This window comes from Pseudorasbora parva, chromosome 17 (genome assembly GCF_024679245.1).
Source record: "Pseudorasbora parva isolate DD20220531a chromosome 17, ASM2467924v1, whole genome shotgun sequence".
NCBI classification, from domain to species: domain Eukaryota; kingdom Metazoa; phylum Chordata; class Actinopteri; order Cypriniformes; family Gobionidae; genus Pseudorasbora; species Pseudorasbora parva.
Genome location: NC_090188.1, coordinates 28,059,273 through 28,084,514, shown reverse-complemented (window position 1 = coordinate 28,084,514; position 25,242 = coordinate 28,059,273). Strand labels below are relative to the sequence as shown.

Sequence of the window (25,242 nt, the reverse complement as noted above, 5' to 3'; positions counted from 1 at the left end):
CTTGTATTTCATTAAAGGTGGGGTAAGTGCTATCTGGTAACCATCGTTGATATTTCAAATCACTAAAACAAACACGCCCCTACCCCCAAAAGGGTCTCGCTCCTATTTTGATAGCGCCGCCCCACACATACGTAACCCAGAGGCATCAACGGCTATGGCAGAATCTCTGTGTATCTAATCCAGGTCGAATATTCAATGAAAAAGTCATCCCTTCTATCACAAAAACACAAACTCGATAGTACACGAGCAAGACAGTCCAACTAATGAACATATTACAATTATGACAAGATTAGAATTACAGCAATCACAAAAACACACAAAAATCGCTCTCATGAACAACTCGATAGTATACAAGCACACAGTCCAGCTAACGACATATTACAATTATGACTGGATAAGGGGTATATAGATCATGAAAAGAGTAAGCAAACATATATTAGGAGTATAGTATCTTACTTGTCGGACACATTTTGTGAGCTGATGCGTGAAGCACACAGTGAGGAGATTTAGATGCTCCATACGGTGTGGAAATGAACGGGTCTTTATCATCGCTGAAGTGAGACACAATACGATCGCAAACGGACTAACAAGCAAACATGACACACAAGCATATTCAAGCAGCATATATTAGACTAGTTCTCGGCTAATGTCCGTCATGTGAGACTCGTGTGTTTTGATTAATGACATGCACAGAGCGAGCGAGCACTCTTCTCACCATCAATAGTAGACACGCCCCTAACCTGCTGATTGGCTACTAGTTTGTTATTCCACTCGGCCCGTGTCCTTTTTCTAAAACGGTTTTGAAATAACACTTACCCCACCTTTAATATTATATTATTATTATTATTATTATTTTTACAAATATACTTTTGAGATTTAAAATACACTACAACTGCATATTAAATAAGCACACTTCTTTTTCACAAATTAACAAAAGAAAGTTCCAGCATTAATGTTTTAAAGACTTTAACATTTGGTAATAAAGAGTATAATAAAGTCTCACTATGTGCAGAGGAAGCATAACCTCTTAGTATACTTTGGCTTTTGGCTTTTTTATGAGATGAGATTAGATAAATCTTTATGATTATTTGTGTGTGTGTGTGTGTGTGTGTGTGTGTGTGTGTGTGTGTGTGTGTGTGTGTGTGTGTGTGTGTGTGTGTGTGTGTGTGTGTGTGTGTGTGTGTGTGTGTGTGTGTGTGTGTGTGTGTGTGTGTGTGTGTGTGTGTGTGTGTGTTTCTTTTAATAGGTGACCCTTCATTCTGGGCTGCCTATTCCTGATTTTTATACACCTGGAGAGTCTGAAGCTGCAGGCTCAGTCTGCTGAAGAGTCTTTGATTGATACACATTCATATACAGACACACACGCACAGACAAGTGCACATGGATTCAGCTGTGAGTACACGGCAGGGGATTTGCTGCTGACAGTCATTAATATGTTTTAACAAAGTCTGCGATTTATAAATGTAAATGGACCTATGTGAAGGTTAGGGTCCACTTAACCCTAACCTTAACTCTGACGCTGGTGTATGTGAGGTAAATTAATATTGAAATTCTTGAATCATTTTTCTCTCTTTTTCTTACTCATTTTCTAGATATGGTTATTATTATTATTATTATTATTGATGTTGTCATTGTTGTTTTTATGGAAAAGGTGCTCATGTGAACTCCAAGCTAATTGGATCTTAACAGAGTATGTTGTTTCATGATAAAATCCTCTGTGTAAAGTTAAGCTTAGAAATAAGTTACTGATGTTTTAGACCTTAGAGGATGATTTTACATTACATAGAAACGTTCTGTTGCATATAAAGGGAATTTTAACTGCAGATGGGGACAGAAACTAGAGTACAATATATAATATTACAGACTCCTTGTGCGTATTATGCCTCAGTTAATATATATTAAACCCTATCCTGAAACTCAAACTGTAAACCCTGACCAAACCTGATCCCCAAACCTAAACTCTGTCTTACTCTTTAATCCACATGAGATATTTCTAACATTCTCATCACATTCACAGTTGATGAGCAAACATACAATTGGGACGTGTTAGAGAATGCCAGAATGAGCTGAATGTGTGTCAGTGAGAAGGTAATGGCTTTCTGTTTGTTGAACATAATAGAAGATTAATTGGGACACAAACACATGCACACAAACACACGCAGGCATTTCCACAGCCTTGCGTAATGTATTATGGAGAGATGAGAATGAATACACTTTTGTTTCTCTCTCTGATTTATTTCTCTTTTGCTGCCTCAAATCTGCACAAGCTAAACGCAAATGCTATACAAATAACTGGTGCTGCTTTTGTTCAGTGTGAGAAAATATTGCAATATAAACAATAGAGCTGCAAAGGGAGAACTTTAAACAAGACAGCATACAGTGTAGCTGCTTGAAGCATTGGCTATAAGTTTACCATAAAGGATGTACTTTTGCATTTAAAAATAAATAAATGACTAAAATCCCACTGGTGGGGTTAAAAAGGGGCAGGTGCTGTACTTTATCTGTTTGTTGAGCAGATGGTTCATATTCAACAAACAACTGAATGTTTGGGTGTGCGAGATGGGAACATTTCCCCCATTGTAAATTGTATTTTTTAATAAATTAATCCCAATATAAGATATGTATTATTATTATTATATTATTATTGTGTCTGAATTGTCATCTGTAAAGTTCTATGCTCAATAAACTGGATTAAGTGCAATAAAAAGCTGTCTGTCATTGTTTGGAAATAGTTTGTGCAAAATGTGTGCAAATATGCAATGGTAAATCATTCTGATCAATGGTAATCTATTAAATCAATGTAGTGTGGTTTAATACTGGATTAATAACATTTGATATAGGCTACTATGCTGTTAGTCAAAATGAATTTTAATAATAATATTTTTTTAAGAGTTAAACATAGGCTAATAGAAGATGAGTGTTCATTCAAATACTGTGTAGGCTATATTACCATGGACTATTAAAACAGTTCAATGAGAGAGGGAGGGAAAGATTGTCCCTCCCTCTGTTCCTCCTATAAAAACATGGGGCTTTTGACCACCGCGCGCTTGGTGTTACCGGTAAACTTCAGGATGGCGACCCCTCTAACGGACCAGGAGAAACGCAAGCAGATCAGCATCAGAGGGATCGTCGGTGTGGAGAATGTGGCGGAGCTAAAGAAAGGCTTCAACCGGCACCTGCACTTCACGCTGGTCAAAGACAGGAACGTCGCGACGCCGCGGGATTATTATTTCGCGCTCGCGCACACGGTGCGTGATCACCTGGTGGGCCGTTGGATCCGAACACAGCAGTTCTACTATGAGGCCGACCCGAAGGTAAAATTAGAATAGTCCCATAAAATGTAATTTGGTAACTTTGACTATTACTAATGACAAATTTCACTGACTAGTTGTCACTTTGCCAAAGCTTAAATTGATTCCAATTGATTCAAATATAATTTCCAAAATATTTCAGAGTGTAGGCTATCATTTTAATGAATGCAAGAAGAATGGTAACGTTAGGCCTAATGTGATTTTGAACTGTTTATTTTTGGTCACTTTTTTAATAAAGTTAATAAAGTCAAGGGCATATATCTTTGAAACATACAGGCAAGTTTTATTGATGCAGATAAAGTATTATTAAAGTATTCCAGTTTGTGATTAATAACAGGTTTGCCATGACAAACCTGGATATATTAGGGAATTTCTCATTTATTTTAAGGGATTTATTATTATTTCCAGTCATGGTAATTCCAGTTATGAAAATGAATAACATTTTATAATTAATCATTTTAAAACTAAAAATGATTTTTTTTTCTAGTTATGCACAGCTTTTAGTTAAAATATTCAATTTTAATCAATTAGAAATGTATTGAAGAATAATTTAAAAATGTGCAACCAACCACTGCATAATCCAATAATACAATTTCCCTAGAAAACTTTTTGATGTGTGTATGTGTTATATATTTCTATATGCTTTAGCGTGTATATTACCTGTCACTGGAGTTCTACATGGGTAGAGCGCTCCAGAACACCATGATTAATCTGGGTCTGCAGAACTCCTGTGATGAGGCCGTCTACCAGGTGAGAGAAGACAAAACACAAATCCATCCTTCTGTGGGTATGGCTGTCTGTAAAACTCTCTTTTAATTTCTAGCTGGGGTTGGATATGGAGGATCTGGAAGAAATGGAAGAAGATGCCGGATTAGGCAACGGAGGGCTGGGAAGATTGGCAGGTCTCTATTTCTCTCTCTTGCTCTCTCACATACACTTACAGAAATAATACCATGATATTTACTCTGTCTGTGTGTGTGTGAGCGATCCGCAGCTTGTTTTCTCGACTCCATGGCGACCCTGGGTCTCGCTGCTTATGGCTATGGGATCCGATACGAGTATGGAATCTTCAACCAGAAAATCAAAGATGGCTGGCAGGTGAATTTGATGGCTGGCAGAATTTCTCATCCAGATTTCCTTAATTTTTGCACAACAAAGATTCTCATACAAAAGCTTCATATATTTTTCTAATACTGTTTATAATAGTTCTGACCTATATGGCAAAACACAAGCATACAAGAAATTGCCAAAATATATTTAAAGAAAAATATTTGGATAAGTTTGCAGTTACTTATGTTTTCTCTTATATTTTTAAATAAATTTTAGAATACAAGAAATTCCCAAAATATATTAAAAAATATATTTTTGATACGTTTTAGTGACTTATATTTTGTATATATTTTCTCATACATTTTTTAAATATATTTTAGAATACATAAAAAAGCCAAAATATATTTAAATATAAATACATTTTTGATAAGTTTTTCTCAGAAGTTAATGAAAAAGTTAATTACTATTTTCTCTTTTTTATATATAGATTTATTCCAGATTACTAATATAGATTTTTAAATATATATAGACAAGTATACATTTTATTAGTTACTTATGTTTTCTTATATATTTTCAATCTACTTATGTTTAATTTATGTTTTAAAAATACATTTTTCATTTACACAAAATTGTGGATAATTTGCAGCACTTTGTAGGTTAGCGTATGCATGAAAATCAATGCATATCGGTCAGGAGTCCATTGCGTTTGTGGTCAGTGGCCTGGTGCATGTGAGCTTGTCACAAAGCTGATGATACTGGACCAATGTGGATCTTGTGCAAGCAGTAGTAGGTTAATAAGAAACAGCGGCTCAATTTATTTACATAGGGACAAGTGATAATGGTGTGTTTGTGTAAAAAAAATACACACACCTGAACTTTACCCTGGCCTAGTTTTGAATACTGTGTCCTCCAGTGCAGATCAACATTGTCAAATTCCTCAACACTGTAACATTTTCTGTTAGGTTGAGGAAGCGGATGATTGGTTGAGGTATGGTAACCCCTGGGAGAAGGCCCGTCCTGAGTTCATGCTGCCTGTGCATTTCTATGGCCGTGTGGAGGAAGAGGAGGGAAAGGAGCCGAAATGGGTTGACACACAGGTATTAGTTAAAGGCATACAGTATAAACACACCCACACGATAGTATTAAGGTACTCTGGCCAGGTTTGTAATGCATGTTTGGGGTGCAGGTGGTCCTGGCCATGCCGTACGACACGCCAATCCCTGGCTACATGAACAACACTGTGAACACCATGCGCCTGTGGTCTGCACGCGCTCCCAACGACTTCAATCTCAGAGACTGTGAGTCATTCACACAATGGATTACCAATTCCATATCAGACAAAACACATGAATATACTTATATGTAATAATTCAATGATGGATGTTTTTTTTCACAGTTAACGTTGGTGATTATATACAGGCAGTTTTGGACCGTAACTTGGCAGAAAACATTTCCCGCGTGCTTTATCCAAATGACAATGTAAGTTTTTTTTCACACTCTTTGAGGCAGATGAAGGTTTAAATGGCTTTTCTGTATATAAACTGCAGGATTGTTTGCAGAAAATTAGGTTTCATTTATCCAGTTTAATCTGGTCAGAAATCAAATCTTATTCCAGAACTCCATTTTGTATTTTTTTAACACTTTGCAATTGGTGGGTATTGTAGTTTTTTGAAGGAAAGGAGCTGCGTTTGAAGCAGGAATATTTTGTGGTGGCAGCAACTTTACAAGATGTGATTCGCCGATTTAAGACCTCGAAGAAGAACTGCTCTGGACCGTTGTCATTTGACAGCTTCCCTGAAAAGGTCAGCTTTTACTACACACAACCTCTTTGGTCACTTTAAGGGACGTACCACTCACACTGTTCACTAAATTAGTGATCTGCATTGAACGGTTACTTCAGCGATTTCGCATTAAGCTTTGTATCAGTAGAAATCCCATAGTATAAAGCACTTGGCTCGGGCAGCTGCGGGCATTCATGTAAAGTTGTAAACGGAGCTGTGCGGAGCAAAGTGAGTGTATCAACTTATTTAATTGTAGTGTCTGTTCTCTAACTGAACAAAATTATTTTAATATGATGAAAATTTACACAGCGGTAGGGGAACCAGTGTTGGCGGCTTTGGGAGTGGCCTCGTAGGGCAGCGAAGCAAGTGCATTCTGGGAGTTGTTGTCTTTCATCCACATGAGCCAAAAATACATTTTCTGGCTTTTCTCAGTCTAGAAGGCACCAAATAAAAAAATAATTTCACATTTCTACTACGTAAATGACAGTTTAAATACGCATTCATCTTCCCAGCGCGGAAGTACTCTACTCTACTTTAAGTGACTGAACTTTAAAGGTCCCGTTCTTCGCATGTTTTCGAAGCTTTGATTATGTTTACAGTGTGCAATATAACATGAGTTCATGTTTCGCGTGTAAAAAAAACAGTATTTTTCACACAATTTACTTATCAGCGCTGTTTCCTCTGTCCTAAAAACGGCCTGATGATTTCCTTGTTCTATGAAGTCCCTCCTTCAGAAGTACGTAACGAGTTCCGATTGGGCCAGCGCTTCCCGTGTTGTGATTGGACAGCAGCTTAGCGCACTTTGCCCGGAAAGGTCCCGCCTCTTACCATAACGGGGAGATGCAAGCGCTGAATGCGTGCTCTTCTCCACGTGGGAGAGCAACAAGACCACGCCCCCTATTTTGCGTGTTCTTGTGGGCGGAGGGTTAGTCAACAAACAGTTCTAGTGACGTCATTACATCCCTGCACTTCCTGCTGTAGTCCAAACCGGCCGTTCGCTGTAGGCTTTGAAAGGGAACTTCTGTTAAATAAAATATCTCGCTTGGCATTGAACTTTGAGCTTTATAATTTTACAGGTATTATTTATGTTCTAACAGCAACATTACACACTAACTAAAGTTTGAAAGTTGGAATCGCGAAGAACGGGACCTTTAAAGGGGGGGTGAAACACTCAGTTTCAGTCAATCTCATGTCAATTTTGAGTACCTATAGAGTAGTATTGCATCCTTCATATCTCCGAAAAGTCTTTAGTTTTATCATATTTATAAAAGAAATATGGGCTGTACCGAGTCTTTCCGGAAAAAACCGAGCGCCTGGAGGCGTATCGTGTGGGCGGAGCTAAATAATGACTAATGTGCACAAAGCGGTGACGTCCTCAAGCGTGGAGAAACCCATGCTATCTCAGCTAATACAGATAATGATCCACAATCAAATCTGAGGCTGAAATAAATTGAACAGGAGAAACGGCAACATCAGGATGTCCGTCTCTGTGGTATGTACTGTATTTAGGGGCCTTTGTGTGTCTTTACGCGCAGTTTATGAGGACATGATTTGGTTTATGGACTATTGTATGTGACTAACGTTAGACCTTAGAGGTAGCAAGCAAAACGGTTTTGCACGTCAGAGTCAGAATAGTGTAACGTTATACAGAACAACAATGGAGTAACCGTTAGCGCATTTGAATGACGAAGCACGCCATCGTATCGTTTACTGATGTTTACTCATGCGACGATAGCCAATAGCAGAGACATTTGAAGTTGATCTACTCACCGGCTGCTTCCAAGGACCGAACCTTTATCGCTGGGACCGCTCTGTCAAAAACACACTTCTTTGGTATGATTTGGTGAAGTCCTGACAGCAGTGACCGTGGAAATCCACTTTGTGACGCGACTGAAGCGATTTCTGCGTTCATTTCTGCGTTCAAATCGGTTCAAATGCAGCGCTGCCTTCCCGGAATGCTGTGCTGAAGCGTTGAAGTCGCTCGACGTCACCCATAGGAATAAAGTGGAGCGCGGCGCGTCATAAGTGTTCACGGACGACTGGATCTGCACCTGAGAGACTGTTTACAGCGTGCATTTCCTCTCTCTCCCTCTAGTTACGCGCGCGCGCACCCTACCGGGAGAAGAGCCCGTACGGCCCATACAAGGACCTTCCGATCTATTTAACATCAAGTAGACCCATACTCGAAAAAAACTCTCCGAAACTTGTGAGAAACCGGAAGGAGTATTTTTAACACAGAAATACTCCATCAAACGTCCAACATTATTTTTTGAAACTTTGTCTATGTTTAGGATGGGAATCCAAGTCTTTAAAGGTGTAAAAAGCTCAGTATGCATGAAACAGCATTTCACCCCCCCTTTAAAGACAGTCACTGCATGCATTTGTGTGATTCTTAATGTCTGTGTTTCAGGTTGCCATCCAGCTAAATGATACTCATCCTGCTATGGCCATACCTGAACTGATGAGGATATTTGTGGACATTGAGAAACTGGACTGGGACTCAGTAAGATTCATAAATTTAGAATGTACTGTGACAGCACATACAACTTGCATACAGATGTGTTTATCATGTGTTTTAAATATTTAATAAAAAGCTATTTAAAAATATTACAAGAATAAATAATGCTAAAATTACACGGACACTATAAAACGGTGCTTAGTTTAATTAAGTGGCTTGAAAGCTCTAAGAGGAGTGTAACAAGTTCAGTGCCCATATAATCTTAAAGGGACACTCCACTGTTGTTAGAAATAGGGCTTATACAACATCTTTCCTACATTTAGAAATGTGGGCAAATGCATTTGTCTCAGTGCATGCATTGTTTTAATTTGACATGGTCGCTGCTAGCTTAGCTTAGCATAATGAATGGAATCCTATAATAGAAAAAAGTAAAAGTGATCAAAAACAAAAACCCCACCTAATTATTTGGGTGCAGAGATGTCACGCAACACATTGCCAGCCAGAGGACGTGAGGATGAGAGCCATGATGTCTGCGCCCTAGTAGCAGTGCTTCGCCTGTGCTTCCCCATAATATAGTCCCAAGTCAATATCTGCCTAGGAAATCGCCTTGTCTTAATCTGCATCGCTATTTGTATCACTATTTGTATTGCTATTGCATATTTTGTTGTGAATATGCAGGCCACAAGAAGTAATAGGTGTTTTTTTTAAATCACTTTTACTCAGGATATGCCAGCTGGGTAATGAATGGAATTACCCAGCTGGCATAATGAATGGAATCCCAAATAGGATTCCATTCATTATGCTAAGCTAAGCTAGCAGCGACCCTGCCAAATTAAAACCAGTCATGCACTGAGACAAAAATGCATTTGCCATGCCATTGCTAAATGTAGGGAAGAAGATGAATAAGCTCTATTTCTAAAAACGGTAGAGTGTTCCTTAAAGATATTTAGTTTAAGCTTATTTGGCTTGCTGTCTACTGATGAGGGGTTCGATGAAGCAGCTTCAACTCGAGCTGTGATATACCCCCACAGTGACTAAATTATTATGTAGGGCAAGGTACCTAAGACAAAGGTGGAGTTTGGGGAGGTGGTGGGATGCTGGAACATCTGAGACTGAGGAGAGGTAAGCAGCTGTTTTTTATACTCTGACTGTTGGCTGTTGATTGGAAGATTAGATGGGCTCGCTCCTTCCTAAATTACGTTTAGAACTTCACTAAATTTAGACATTTTGTTTGTACATTTGACAGTATGTTGGATTTGTCAAGGCAACATGATTACTCAAAGTAAGTTCTGTGTGAGCGTCTAGGCCTGGAATATCACTAAGAAAACCTTTGCATACACCAACCACACGGTTCTGCCTGAGGCTCTGGAGCGCTGGCCAGTCGAACTGATGGAGAAACTATTACCCCGACACCTGCAGATCATATACAAGATCAACCAAACACACCTGGATGTGAGTACATGCCAAATTATAGAGGAAAATAGGACTGTCCGTTTTTGTAAACCTACATGTACATAAGTAAACCCAGCATTAATGTTTTATATACTTATGCATGCGTGTGTGTGTGTGTGTGTGTAGCATATAGCATCTCTGTTTCCAGAGGATATGGATCGAATCCGCAGGATGTCTCTGATTGAGGAGGGAGGGGGAAAGAGGGTGAACATGGCTCATCTCTGCATCGTGGGCTCACACAAGGTCAATGGAGTCGCTGAGATTCACTCTGACATCATCAAAAAAGACATGTACGGCTTTCTTTTTCCCACTCACTCCCTGACAACACACACAATCCTACATCCAATTGCTGATTATTCTGTTCAATTTGAATGTTATCATATAGATTCCGAGACTTCAGCGAGCTGGAACCAGAGAAATTTCAGAATAAAACAAATGGCATCACGCCACGCCGCTGGCTGCTCCTCTGCAACCCAGGACTCGCTGATCTTATTGCAGAGGTCCAACACACATACACATATGTTTCTTTCTTTTTATAACATGTTTTTTCAATTCAATTGATTTCATATGTTTGTGTGCATGTTTGTAGGCTATCGGTGAAGAGTATGTAAAAGACCTGACTCAGCTGCAGAAGTTGAATGATCTGGTTGACGATGACGCCTTCATCCGAGATGTAGCCAAAGTCAAACAGGTTAAAACCACAGGCCATATAAAAAGATGGACAATGCACATTCACTCTCTTCCACTGATGAAAAGTGAAGCCACCAATGTCCTAGTATGAGGCTGGCGCTGATTTGGGACCTGAATATGCACAATACTGAACGCAGGACCCGAGTCTGGGTGGTAGAGAGCAGGAAGTAGAGCCACGATATAAAACCCTGCCTAATTTATAATAATAAAAACGAATTATATACAGTTGAGTCAGGTCAACTTAAAGGCGCTGGGAAGATGGATCTGTATTTAAACTGGGTCATTAATTTAGTAGAAATGTGAAATTAATTTTTAATTTGGTGCTTTCTAGACTGAGAAAAGACAGAAAAAAATGTTTTGTCTCATGGGGATGAAAGACTACAATTCCCAGAATGCTTCGCTGCCCTACTTCCAAAGCCACCGCTACTGAATCACTTTCACTTTCCCACCGTGACTGCGTTCATTTTCATAAAATAAGTCCAGTTAGGGAACAGACACTACAATTAAAAACTGAACGTGTCTGTTCAATATAATGTGATTTAGCCGCTGAGGAAATGTCAGCACAAACACTGCAGGAGTCAGATTACATTGACAGTCATGGATGAGCTCGTGATGAGAGCTGAGGTAATTGTGACCGCGCTCACGGCATAGATTCACAGTGCATGTTCAGTCTGGCGCGTTTTCAGTTAATGCCTTTGGAAGCTTAACTTTCATAGGAATTAATTTGAGAAGTTGAAACACTCACTTTGCTGCGCCGGCCGCACCGTTTACATGAATGCCTGCGGCTGCGAGCTGAGCTGTGAGTGTGATTTCCCATCCCCCATGTGCGGAAATGGCTCCCTTTGCTGGCTGTAATCTTTAGCCTTTGGCCAAACATTCCTCCTATGATGCAAATATCGTCAATTTGCATCATAGGAGGAATTTTTCCAGAAATAAAATGCATAAATCTCGTCTCAGGGAGATATGAGGGGGGAAAGCACAATCATTTGAATATACTCCAGGGTTTCTACTGATACAAAGCCATATGCTAATCGCTGAAGTAACCCTTTAAAGTTGAAGATCCAGTCTCCTCCTGAAAATCCAAAAAAAATGTCCTTTGGTTTCTCAGTGACTACTTCACTCGGAAAAGCTTTCAAACTCAGCTGTCAATTATAACTCCACACTTTAGTTTTTATAGCATTAAATAACTAACTTAAACAACAATTTTTAAAGCTACACTATGTAACTTTTCCGTCCCCTAGGCTAGAGGAACCGTAGGTTACTATTCAAAACAAAGGCGTAGTTTGATGACACCAGGTTTGAGCGCAGAATCTTGGGACGTGGTTTTCACCTCACAGCCAGTGGAAAAGAATCGGGGTAGGACTTCATGTACATGGATGCATTTATTAACATTACTGTAGTATGAATCAGAGCAGAACTGAGTGTTAAGGGAGCTGAGCAAGGCCGCGGGAGCAATTGTTGCGCAAACAATGCTCGTGAGCAGCAGGACTTTTATTATGAGGGGACACAGTCGCCTGCGCCATTTCCACTTTTCCGGTCATGAGTATGAGGTGACACAGCTCTATTATCATATTAGATACATCTGAGTGTGTTTAAAATGATGTTTTGACGTTACCTCTGTGTGTTCGCTCAGCGGCTGCTTTGACACTTGCACACTGCTAAGAGTAAAGCATTTATGCAGAATAAAACCGGAATCCGAGGGTAACGGAGATATGACGCAATTGACAGGCAACTCCCTTCGACGTCCCGATTCATTGGTTAAAATAGCAATATATTCACACAATTTACAAATAGTTGGAATTATTTGGGATGTTGTAAGAACTCAACTGAACAAAATATAATTAATATATAATTTGGATATTTTACTGCAAAAATATTACATAGTGCACCTTTAAAAAAACACTTGAACTCACATTAGAGTGATAAAAACTTGCTAAAATTACAGAAACCATCTTTGAAAAGCGTCATTTGATTGTTTGTATCACTTCCATAACAGAGACAGGGCGAGGTTTATGACTAGACTAGGACCAACTGCCTGGGTGCAATGACGCTTTGGCTTCACTTTTCAGGACTTGTGTGGCACACTTGGTTAAATCACACACCACCCTCGTATCAATACATTTGTAAATCTTATTTATGTAATGTAATGATTTTAATGGCCAAGATTGAAAACTCTTCAGTGTCAGAATATTTGTTTTACCTTTTGGGTACAACAGCTTATAACTGGGGCAGTACCCTTTGGGTTCACTTAGCTACCCCTAAAAAGTGCATATTAGTACCCTTTCTGCCCCAGTGACAAGTTGTTTCTGCAGTCTTGACAGTCTTTATATAAAAGTTCGCCATTTTGGAGGTTTTCAATGGGCATTACTGACTCAGATGAATAGTATTAGTCATAAAATTTGGTGATTTCAATCCAGTTCCAGTTAATTTTTTCTTGCATGTTTCTTTGTGTGTAGGATAACAAGCTGAAGTTTGCACAGTATTTAGAGAAGATGTACAACGTGGACGTAAACCCCTCATCCATGTTTGACGTCCATGTGAAAAGAATCCACGAATACAAACGACAGCTTCTCAATTGCCTCCACATCATCACCATGTACAACCGTATGTACACGTACACAAACACACACTCATTTTGAGTGTCATTTTTTGAATGTTTTTCAAAAAGCATTTTCTCATGTAGAGACCCCTTTAAGTAAACAATACAGTTCTGCCATTATTTACTCTTTGACTTTCTTAGATATTGAGGAGTGCATGTTTCAAATGTTTCACACAGGAATCAAGAGCAGCCCCACGAAACCGTTTGTGCCACGGACTGTGATTATCGGGGGCAAGGTAAAACAAACAACCTTTTCCAAACATACTCACATGCACTGATTTGCAATATGTACACGACCGTCTAAAAAAGTGACAGTAGTATTGTGAAATATTATTACAATTGGGTGCATATTCAGTCACACGATCCTTGAGAAATCATTAGGTGCAACTGTTAAAAAAATAGTTCTGCTTAATATTTTTGTGGAAACCATAATGTATTATTTTAAAGATTTTTTTTAATTTAATAAAAGTTCAAAAACATTTTGTACTCTTTTGTAACATTATACACGTCTTATCTGTCACTTTTGATCAATGTAATCATCTGTGCTAAATAAAAGTTCTGTCAAATTAAAAAATATCAAACTTTTGAATGGAAGTGTGTTTAATGTTTAGGCTGCTCCTGGATATCACATGGCAAAGATGATCATTAAGTTGATTACCACTGTCGCTGATGTCGTCAATAATGATCCTGTGATTGGCCATAAACTGAAGGTCATTTACCTGGAGAACTACAGAGTGTCACTGGCAGAGAAAGGTAACACACACACACACACACACACACACACACTTATACTGTACTACAACTAAACTGGGTATGGTATTGTCTGTGTATTTATGCATACATTCCTGTTCATCTGTGATTTATGTGCAGTGATCCCAGCTACAGACCTGTCGGAGCAGATCTCCACAGCGGGTACGGAGGCGTCCGGAACCGGAAACATGAAGTTCATGCTGAATGGGGCGCTGACCATTGGCACAATGGATGGTGCCAACGTGGAAATGGCAGAAGAAGCTGGAGAAGAAAACCTTTTCATTTTTGGCATGAGGGTGGAAGATGTAGCAGAGATGGATAAAGAAGGGTAGAGAATTAGACAAAGAGATTAAATCAATAGAAATGGATGCTGAGTAAATGTCATATCATCTTTGTGCTTGTGTTGAGACATTAACCATTCCTTTGTGTGTGTGTGTGTGTGTGTGCGTGTGTGTGTGTGTACAGATATGATGCATTAGAATATTATGAGAGTCTTCCGGAGCTGAAACAGGCCATAAATCAGATTAAAAGTGGCTATTTTTCACCGAAACAGCCTGAGATGTTCAGCGACATCATCAACATGCTGTTCTATCATGACCGGTAAAATGTACAAGCAAACACACACTTTTTTTTTTTTAATTCCTGCATTTCTCTCTCATCACTCTGAAATTTCCCTCCAGGTTTAAAGTTTTTGCAGACTACGAGTCTTATGTCAAGTGTCAAGAGAAAGTCAGCACTCTGTATAAGGTGAACATTATAACACACATTACTACCTACCACACGTCAGAGAAGTTAATGTTCAACATTCATTTAATTAGTGATGACGGCTTTTGAACACTACTTAATAAAGCTTCAGAATCAGTGGTTCGGAGCATGTATCAAACTGGCCATGTCACAAAATTGAATACAACCAGGCTTTGTTACATCATACTGTTTCGAAACCTTGGTTTTGAATTCTTGTATTTGCGATGGTTCGCCGCTAGAGGGCATTTGTAAAGTACCGTGAAGATTAGTCTGGTGACGTAGGACTGCGCACGACTTTCCAGAGCCCACTGGATTTTGTCCTCCGTGCATAAAATTAATGAAGCCTGAACCTCCATTGTTGATTTGAATAGTAAACAACTTTTACTGCATGCACCGCAACAGACTTTTAGGTTGAAATAAAATGCTGCATGAGCTCGAGCTCAATCGCAGTTCCTGCGGTTACCCTCTAAACACACAGAGTACCACCCCAAAGTCCCTGGGGCCTCAGCAAACTTCTATTGACGCCTCAAGATTAATGATTTCATATAAGATAAACAAGCTAAAACAAATAAATATATATGTTGTTAATTTACGACCAAAAATGTTTTTTTTTTCTTCTTTTCTTTAATGAATTATGAAAGTGTGATTTCTAGAACTAGAAAAGCCATGTAAATTAAATCAAAACTCCATGGGCAATTTATACATTTTATGAATATAAAATTGTACAATTATGCCAAGCTCTAAAATATACATAAAAAAAATCCATATCCAGTTAATCATGGACAATTAGAAAAGTCACAAGGCCTTTGAATAATTATGTGGACAATAGGGTGCTTTTAGGTTTAGAACCACTGTAAGAATTTTTTAAGAGGTTTTGACTGACCTCGGGTAACTTTTATGATGTAGGTTTGAATTATTTTAATGAGTTTCAATAAAAATGCATGTATAATAAAAAAGAGACAGTAATAAATGGCCTAGAAAAAAGTCCTGCCTAAAAAAACATACAAGTACAAACTAATAAAAGAAGAAAACTTATTCATATGTAATGGTATTTAATGATTCATAGTTTTCATTTAATAGAAACATGAAAAATATATTTTAATTTGTAATGCAGTGCATTGTAGTTTGTCTCTATCCATGTTCGAAATCCTTTTGCAATGTTATTAATTTCATTTCATTTAATAACACTGTCATTTTGAGTACATTTTTTAGCATTGCTCAGTTCAGCAATTTCCAATTGTTGTAAGATATAAGATGTAAGATATAAGAATCATTGCACAGCTGTTTTATTTATAGCAACAGATCAAAATGAGCATGGATGTCAAGCTCTAGAAAATTACAAAAAGGTCCTAAACACTCGATTAAACTGGTCCTTATTTCTCTGTCTCTGTCTACAGGATCAGAGAGAGTGGACTCGGATGGTAATTAAGAACATTGCGGCGTCTGGAAAGTTCTCGAGCGACCGCACGATTACAGACTACGCCACTGAGATCTGGGGAGTGGAGCCCACTGACCTGAAGATCCCTGCTCCCAGTGAACCACGCGAAGCGCTGGAGGAAACCGCCCGCGCCTTGCGCAAGATCTGAACATGTCAGTGCAGTGTTATAGGATTGTGAAAAGAGAAGTTAATATGAATACCTAACTTAGTATGAATGAATTTTGCAGTTTTGCTTTCGATTTTTAAATGTACACTCGTGACTTCATAAATGAATGCATTGTACTAGCAAATAGCTCAAATAAATACAATTTTAATTCAACACTGATTTTATTCATTTTGCAGCTATCAGTCAATACATTGATTGTATATACATAGGTGGAGGTGGAGGAGACCCCCCTCCCTATGTGCAAAACGCTTGGAATGTCAAGAAAAGCACTATAAAAATGTAATTAATTATCAAAAATTAATTTTAAAATGTAAAAAAATTACTGAGAGTGAAAAAGAAGGGAAATGAGAGACAAAAAAGGGTTGCATAGTTCAACATATTGACATTCAGGACTTAGAATAGTACAAAAAAAGTTTTACTGAAAAGCAAGGGCTTACAGGTTATTTCAAAGGAACACAAAATGCATACACTGAAAGCATCTAACAATTGCAAAGATTGGGGGTCAGTAAAATGTTTCTATTTGAATTAAATTACTGGTAATTAATTGATCAAAATGTCACAGTAAAGACTTTTACATTGTTACGAAAAAAATCTATTTCAAATAAATGCTTTTTAAAACTTTTTAGTCATCAAAGAATCTTGAAAAAAATACAGTTTACACAAAAATATTAAGCAACACCCCAGATTTACAACAGGAATAAATTAAACTATCATTATTTCAAATTAAATATTCTTAATTGTAATAATAGTTCACAGTGTTAGTGTTTTTTTTACTGTATTTGTGATCAAATAATTGTAGCCTTGGTAAGAGACTTCTTTCAGAAACATTATACATTTACCGAGCTCAAACTTAGTGTAAATTAGATTATTTGACTATGCGACTAATAAAGAAATCTAATTATAATCTTTGTATTGAATTCGAGAAAGAAGTGAGACAAAGAGAACTCATCCAACTCAACAGGTGTTGTAGTTCCTCCACTGTCCTGCTGGAGGCGCTGTTGCGCTCTGTGTTTCTGCTCGTCTCCTCCTCTTCCTCCTCCAGGGCCTTTCAAAATCTCTCTGACCAACCCATTATAACAGACAATGTAGCACGCTGACCCGAACACTCAGGAGTACAACACATTCACAGCTGCAGCTCCGGTATTAGATCCAAACACAAGCAGAACGGTTCCGTTTGAGTGCGAGCTCTCGATCAAACTAATGGATTTATAGCCGAATAACGGAGAGAGAGAGCGCGCGCGCATCTGTGATACCGCCGGGTATGTTCTGATGGGTTTAACTTTGACTTTACCGCACACAAATCACAGTCATCTCACGCATTCATCTTCAATAGTAGGTGTCTTGCATATGGTTTGAGCTTGTGTCGTAACTTTTTTTGGTGATTTATTAGTGACTGACAATGTTGAAGTTCAGAACATTGTCTCTACAGTGAAAGATTGTGTATTATTTTATACAACAAACCAATTAATGTTTGGTAAATTAAGTGTATGTGTTAGGTTTTAAAGCAGTGGCATTGATCTTAAAATGGGCGTGCATTTTGTGTTTAATGGTGTGTTTGTGTATTTAATGTTGCTCTGTGTTTTATGTTGCTAATAGTTACTGTTATGGACTTATGACCTCGATCGTCTGAGATTGCAGAACTGTGAAGAGGGAAGTAGTTTTGGTTTTCAACAGGTTGTTGTAGCATTGTTTATAAAGACTCCAATAGTTTAAAATTCGTGCAAAACTAAGTGGAAACAGAATCAGACACCACAGTGATGGAATGAGTTCTGTCTGCCACTGAATCAAACCATCTGTTCCTTCAAATGATCTCTGATCGGCCTGTCATTGTCTTCCTTTGTGTCTGTTTCACTGCTGGACTGGACACTTGTATGATGCTGAAATCTCTATGATGATCTCTATTAGCTGGGGCTATTATTAGTTATTAGAAGTATCTAAAAGTGATATTAAATATTTTATTTTACATTATCTAACATTTGAGAGATTTCTCATATTCTAATCTCTTATCCTGTTTTAGCCCTATATGAGACCTGTTTCTATCAGATAACAGAGCTTCAATGGCTGCTGCAAACAAACCAGACATTGACATGCATATAATATTTTTTTTACTAAAATACCTTTTTTTTTTTTAAATGTGCAATAATTACATGGAAAATGCCTGGTTCCTATGGTCATATAAAACCTGCACATCAGAAAATGTAAAAAACAAACAAAAAAACATTTTCCGACCTGCAAATATCATAATTTGCATTTTGAATGGAGTTAAAATTAATAATTGATTAATTGATTAAAAAATATTTTAATTTGTTCCAATTACGATCGGTCCAAATCTTGACTTTTTTATTATTAAAAAACAAAATTATGAATAATTATGATATTTTATTTATTATTAATTATGAATAAAATTATGAATTAAATATTTTAAAAATCCTATTATCACAAATTCATTGGTTAAAGGTATAGTCCTAACCTATCCCTTTAACCAACGACGCTGTACATTTTATATGGTTAGAATAAATTGCCCCTGAAAATCAATTCCAAATATTACCTAGTCCTTGTATGTGTATGTGTTACTCTGAATCTATTCTTTCTGAATAGAGGAACACCTGGCCACTCTCAGACGTCCTTGTAAGGGGCCAGTGATGTCATTAACAGAAGCAGATGGGCACCAAACCCTGAGTGTGTGCACCATCCACTGAAGAAGAATAAATAAATGAATACACACACTTATATGCTTGTAAGCCTTTCAGAGGTGTCAGGGCATCTTGGGACAAAAGACACCTGCAGTCGTGTGTGTTTGTGTGTGTGTGTTTGTGTGTGTGTGTGATTAAGTGTGTAAAACAAATGTAAATTATATATTTTTTTAAATAATTATATAACCAACATGCATGTTTCACATTATTTTTGTGAAAAGAAAGCTTCTGAAATGAACAGCAGTGTTTTACTGTGGCATTACATAAAGTGTCATTTTTAACGTCACTCTAAAGCAGGGGGCTTTAAGGTTTCAACACATTTATTCACCAATGGGCAGCATTGCTGGATTATGCGATGGCAGCCATATTGTGTCAGAAAGCCCACCACACACCAGCTGATTGGTGGAGAGGAGACAGAGTGATGAAGCCAATCAGGATAGGGGGATGATTAGTAGGCTATGATGGACTGAGGCTAAGGCCATCCTTAAAAATATTCTTGTTTGCCGTAACCCGACCGACCCTGTCAATTTAGGGCCGACTCAATTTTTTATTTTTTTTCCCTTTTAGTCCGACCGACTTGCCGGTTGTAAATTGGCTTTAAGACCGACCAATTTCTTTTTTTACTTTTCAAACAACTAATACAACAGTAATAAAATAATATGAATTATATTTTAGTAAGTATTATAAATGTATAAATAGCCTGGGCCACAAACGAAGGCTACGTTCTTTCGTTTATAGAAAAACCCGTGACGTCATCTATGTTTACACTAGGGTTAACGGATGTCACACTATGGCCTGCACGTGCGTTCGTTTCGGTTCGGCTCATACTCTCATTCACTGAAACGTTAGACTGTTAAAGTCCTGTCGGAGATTTCGCCGCATTGTGTGACAGGAGTCAGGACCATGGACACGCTACACACACCAGGCAAGTGCACTGCAGAGGGGAGGGCTTTAAGCCCCTGCCCTTTTTGAAAATGAATCAAAAGTGCCGCTCTCAACATTTATCATTACTATATTGTGGCGAATAAAACAGATTTTGAATTATAATTAATATAACAACATGTACAAAACAGTAACAAATGGCGGAAAAGCCGTTTATCTTGTCTCTGTCAGTCTGAAATGTCGTTGTCATAACGCGTTGCTATGGGTAGTTGTAACTTGAAAAATAATGCTTTATGTATGGTTCTGTCGATGGATACACGTGCACTACAACAACGATAATAAAAGAAAACATGGGCAAAACGGTCTATATTTGTAAACTGTGTTCAATGCATGCGAGTGCTGCCGTATGACCAGTCATTTTCGCCATCATCACTCAGTATATTCGCCAGAAGACGCGAATGAGAACCCTCTGCAGTGAGAGAAGATCTGTCTCTGTGCGCAGCGCGCGCACGTCTCACAGCGCGCAAATATTGAGTTCTTTCAAGTCTTGCGTTTGAACGGATAAACTCACACAAAAAGTATGTCAACATGTCGATCTTGATGAGTATCCATCAGACAGTCTATATCCCTTAAGAGAACTTTATTGAGAAAGACGATGCATATCTCTGTATTAGGTCTTAAAGGGGCAGTAGCCTTTACTGCTGTCTGTCAAACAAAAGATAAGGACTCACTCACTGCTCTTGATTGAATAGCTGGTTATAGCTACTTAATTAATTGAATTCATAAAAACAACTTTTTGCTTTTTAATATTCAAATGCACTAGTCTATATCACCAGATGCGTTGGTCTGGCAAGAAGTGCAAGCCACTTCAGAGACACAGATAGTTGCGTGTTCTGAGTTAACACAATCGAGCATAAAAATAAGAAACATATCACGGGAAAATACTAAAACGGGAAGACAGCGGGAAAAGAGCTAAAATACGTGAGAAACCCGGAAAAAAAGGGAGGGTTGACGTCAATGACAGCTAGCTGGTGGTTGGACCCTTTTCTTAAAGAATGCACCTGAAATTTATGCAATAAACATGTTTTTGACAAATATTTCAATTTGTTTGTGGTCTATATAGCCTGCAATTAGCCTACACGCCCGAAGGCACGGCTTGAAGACCCAGTCAGTGATGTCACGATATGCCAATTTGTTTAAATTCATACCTACGTAATCACCATCACCAAAAATGTACATTTTTTTTGTATTAAAATTTGAAAAAAAAAATATAGACCTACCTACCGACCCTTTTTAAAAAAATTTTTACTGTTACTGCAAACCAAAATATTTTTAAGGATGGCCTAATGGGCACAATTTGGACAGGATGCTGGGGTTACACCCCTAGTCTTTAATCGAAGGGATTTTTAATGACCACAGAGAGTCAGGACCTTTCATGTTACAGTATAGTGTCCCCGTCACTATGCTGGGGTATTAGGACCCCCACAGACCACAGAGTGAGCGCCCCCTGCTGGCCTCACTAACACCTCTTCCAGCAGAAACCTAGTTTTCCCAGGAGGTCTCCCATCCAGGTACAGATCAGGTACTTAGCTTCAGTGGGAAACCAGTCTTGGGCTACAGGGTGATGGCCACTTTAAGAGCTGCACGGATCCAATATATTGTTTCAAAGTTGCTTTCTCCACTGTTTAGTCCACTTAAAGACATAACTGACTGTGTTTACATGAATACTAGTGATGGGGTGTCGACTCCAAAAGAGACGATAGACTTCCTCACTCGTAATGCGCCTAGTGTCAGAGTTGACTCCAGCACAGGAATTAGCTTTCGTTGTCGACTTGATGTGGCTGAAATGGCTCACACAGTCACATAATTTGATCCTGTATGTAACTTCTTTACAATTAGACAATTACATTGTAATTCTATACATACCTCTGTGCCAGCTTTGTGGTCATATCAGTTTTAAGGAAAATATTACCGTCTCTCTCATTTATTTAACTCTGAAATAATATTCGACCAAGGCTTTTTCTCATGACTTTTCCCACTTTAAAATGAGGTAGTATTAGCAACAATTAGAAAACTATGGTGACGCATCATTTCAAGGTAATGTCATAATTTGGCCAGTGAAAAAATGTGTTGCTTTAATAAAGGTAGTTTTTGGCTTTGTTTTGGAAAAAAGAATAGCCTACACTTAGTGTGTAATAATGACAGCAATCTTGTATTCCTAAATGGCTAACCCTGTTTTGATTTAAAGTAGATGGAGAAAATGGAGTCGATTCCACGAGTCGTGAATCTGAGTCGACTCCCAAAAACACGCCATTGAACACCCTTAGTACTGAATACTTATTAAGACGGGATTTTGACAGAATTTGACACAATTCTGTGTGTATTTGGCTATACAAGGTGCGGAAGAGAACTGAATTTGTGATCACGCAATGTCCAAGAGGCGATTTTCTGTGTGTGAGTACTTCGCCTACTGGGCGTGAGTTATTCGCTTATGTATTAAGCATTTCACATGTATAACAGTCATGTGTACAGTGACAATCTACTCTCTGCGGTGCCGGTGACATAAAATTTTTGGAGTATTAAAACGATGCTGTTATCACAAGCTGTTACGATATGCATATCACATTATTTCAATAATTTTGATATATTGTGTAGCCCTAATTGTGTTCATCATCTCAGTTGTTATAACTTCCATGTCCTGACATTGGCCTCTCTCATCTGTGCGCCGCTCTGCATTTAGCCCACAGATCTTCCTGAGCGGATGGATTTTGTGCGTCAGAAATAGTGCTGTAGGTCTGCATGTGCTCTCCATTTTTGTGGCTCATCAAGCTTAAATGTTCCCTGTTGAGTCTTATATACTCTACACACACTCTCAATAGCGTCAAGCACACACACGATCATTGTGCGTGCTTGAATTTAGTCAAACTTGCACACAAACAAGCATTTGTTAAAATTTCATTTAACAGTGTTAAATAATGTCTTTAAAAATGAACATAGTTGATAATTTTTGTTAGATGTTGGCAAAAGTAGTGTGTATACCATAGTAACTTCTGTCAAATGATTAATCATGGTTAATCGCATCCAAAATAAAAAGTATGGGCACTGTGTAATTATTATGTATATTTGGATACACGCATACATGTACCGGTATATATTTGAGAAATATTAGCATATATTTAATGTATATAATATTATAAATATAAAAAAATCTTAAGTGTGTTTATATATATATATATATATATATATATATATATATATATATATATATATATATATATATATATATATATATATATATATATATACATATATATACATATATATATATATATATATATTGGATGTGATTTCATCGTGATTAATCATTTGATCACTAATATTTATAGCAAATAACATAAATTATACCGATATATTGCACATCCCTATTAAGACACCTAATTGATTCAGAAGATTGGCACCTGACATGGAAATCTGCCCAGAGTTTCTAAATGCTCCTTGTCCTTCTGAACGATTGAACGGGTCATGGAAATCCATTAGTCATGTCTGGGAACGTTGTTTGAGGTTATAAGAGCTCTGCTGTTATGAAAGCTGTAGTCCTTTAATGGCTGTCATCCAATACAGCCTCTCTGATAGAAGTGACCAGCGTGTGTCAAGCACTTGCACTTCAGCTCGTCTTACCTCTTGTCCATTTCTTTTACTCTTTTTCTCTGGTTTCTGATGGCTCTTTTTGCATCCTTGTGTTTTGAACAGGAAGACATCGGATTTATTGTGAGTGTGGAGGGGAACTATCTGCCAAAATAAGCCAAATGGCAGTTTTCTGAATGCGTAACTGTGTCTCTGTAGGAAAGGCTGATGGATGGAGCGAGGGACCAGTATGAGGAACGATTGAAAGAGGTGTTTGAAAGTTTTGATGGCAGTGGTTTGGGTTCTCTGAGTCCTGAAGAACTGACCGATCTCTGCCGGGCCCTTCAGCTGGAGGAGAACACACTGAACACACTCTTACACACACTGCTGCAGGACCAGATCAGTGCACGGGTAAGAGACCAAATGCTTATTTTATTTCAGTTCATTTTTTGTGGGATTGTTTTTTAATGCTGAGACACTGTTAATGGTAGAATTTGAGTGTGGTTTGCATTTTGTACAAAACCTAAAACCAAATAAACTGCCTAGTCTTGATAGACCTAGATGAAAAGAGGAGTTACTCATTGCTTCTGTTTTGATTTTTATTTCAGGTTGATTTTGAACAGTTTAAGGATGCGCTGATCCTCGTGTTATCAAGTACAAACGCAGGTGATCCACAGGAATGTCTTGAACAGCCAGGTAACTTCCTCATAATGTAGTTTATGCTAAGATCTGGGCTGGGAACCAAAATGATGCAGGTTTGAATCATGTAATGGTAATCTTGAACGGACATCATTGCGTCATTGATTACTGAACTTTATTGATCATAATAAATAATTGGCATTAGCAAGTAACTGTGACCCAATATTGTGTAAATTAGCTATTTCTGTTTTGTCCAATTCAACACCATAATACTAATGCCAATATCTAGATAGCTGGGTATTCGATGACCAATATATATTTAGAATTAAATTATATTGTATATGAATAAATATATATTGGTCATTGGATACCCAGCTGTCTAGATATTGGCATTAGTATTGACCATTGAAACACCATTTTTAAACAATCGTTATCTAACGTGCTGCAATAAATATTATGTATGGATAAATATCTGTTTTAGTATTATATAGTATTTTTTTTGTGTTTGCTGCCATTTATTTTTGAGTCTGCTAAGATGTTTGAATTTATGACTATTGTATGAGACTATATTACAAAATCATATTATAAGAAATATTTTGACTATTTACTGTAATTGACTGCAGGTTGTGATCAAACGGTTCTGCTCAATGTTTGGAAATCCTGATGTAACCGAGAATGTATTAAAAGCCAGACAGCGGGAGCTCAGGGAGTGAAGGGAGGATGTGAGGTTAAATCTGGATTAAGGAGGATTATTCTGAGAACAGTGAGAGTGTAAATGAAGACTATTCTATCTTAAAACAAGCTCTTCTCTAATTATGACATCTCAAAGTTAATGATGGTAGCCTGGGCATTGCTATGCGGTTCCTAAGGTGTTTTTAGGACATTGATATGTGGTTGCTAGGGTGTTCTGGGTGGTTGTTAAGTGGTTTCTTACTGGTTGTCACCTTTTCCAAGTCTTTATTATG

The 25,242-nt window shown here is 37.9% G+C and overlaps 3 protein-coding genes across 8 annotated transcripts in view; all 3 read left to right on the top strand.

Annotated features, from left to right (window-relative positions):
* Positions 1 to 2,638, top strand: part of trim9 (tripartite motif containing 9) — a 35,046-nt gene extending 32,408 nt beyond the window's left edge. For 2 of the 4 annotated variants that reach the window (XM_067421013.1, XM_067421011.1), the window contains one exon: positions 1,247 to 2,638. In XM_067421013.1, coding sequence (XP_067277114.1) covers positions 1,247 to 1,324 — 78 coding nt within the window. In that variant the 3' untranslated portion in view covers positions 1,325 to 2,638. The remainder of the gene's footprint in view (positions 1 to 1,246) is intronic. The other 2 variants (XM_067421012.1, XM_067421014.1) reach the window with 2 other exon arrangements.
* A 386-nt stretch (positions 2,639 to 3,024) lies between these two features.
* On the top strand, positions 3,025 to 16,592 carry pygl (phosphorylase, glycogen, liver). Its single transcript, XM_067420802.1, has 20 exons — positions 3,025 to 3,314; positions 3,960 to 4,061; positions 4,135 to 4,213; positions 4,306 to 4,409; positions 5,324 to 5,458; positions 5,548 to 5,659; positions 5,758 to 5,840; positions 6,026 to 6,163; positions 8,553 to 8,645; positions 9,906 to 10,052; positions 10,179 to 10,342; positions 10,438 to 10,552; positions 10,642 to 10,743; positions 13,199 to 13,346; positions 13,519 to 13,577; positions 13,953 to 14,094; positions 14,212 to 14,419; positions 14,557 to 14,691; positions 14,772 to 14,838; positions 16,233 to 16,592. Exons 1-20 carry the CDS (start codon positions 3,072 to 3,074, stop codon positions 16,419 to 16,421), a joined length of 2,565 nt encoding a protein of 854 aa, XP_067276903.1. The 5' UTR covers positions 3,025 to 3,071; the 3' UTR covers positions 16,422 to 16,592.
* Positions 16,593 to 17,357: 765 nt separating this feature from the next.
* The window catches only part of nin (ninein (GSK3B interacting protein)), a 35,587-nt gene continuing 27,702 nt past the window's right edge, over positions 17,358 to 25,242 (top strand). The window contains exons 1-3 of one of the 3 annotated variants that reach the window (XM_067421133.1): positions 17,358 to 17,698; positions 23,858 to 24,049; positions 24,247 to 24,334. In XM_067421133.1, the coding sequence (XP_067277234.1) occupies positions 23,867 to 24,049; positions 24,247 to 24,334 (271 nt within the window). In that variant the 5' untranslated portion in view covers positions 17,358 to 17,698; positions 23,858 to 23,866. The remainder of the gene's footprint in view (positions 17,699 to 23,857; positions 24,050 to 24,246; positions 24,335 to 25,242) is intronic. The other 2 variants (XM_067421132.1, XM_067421131.1) reach the window with 2 other exon arrangements.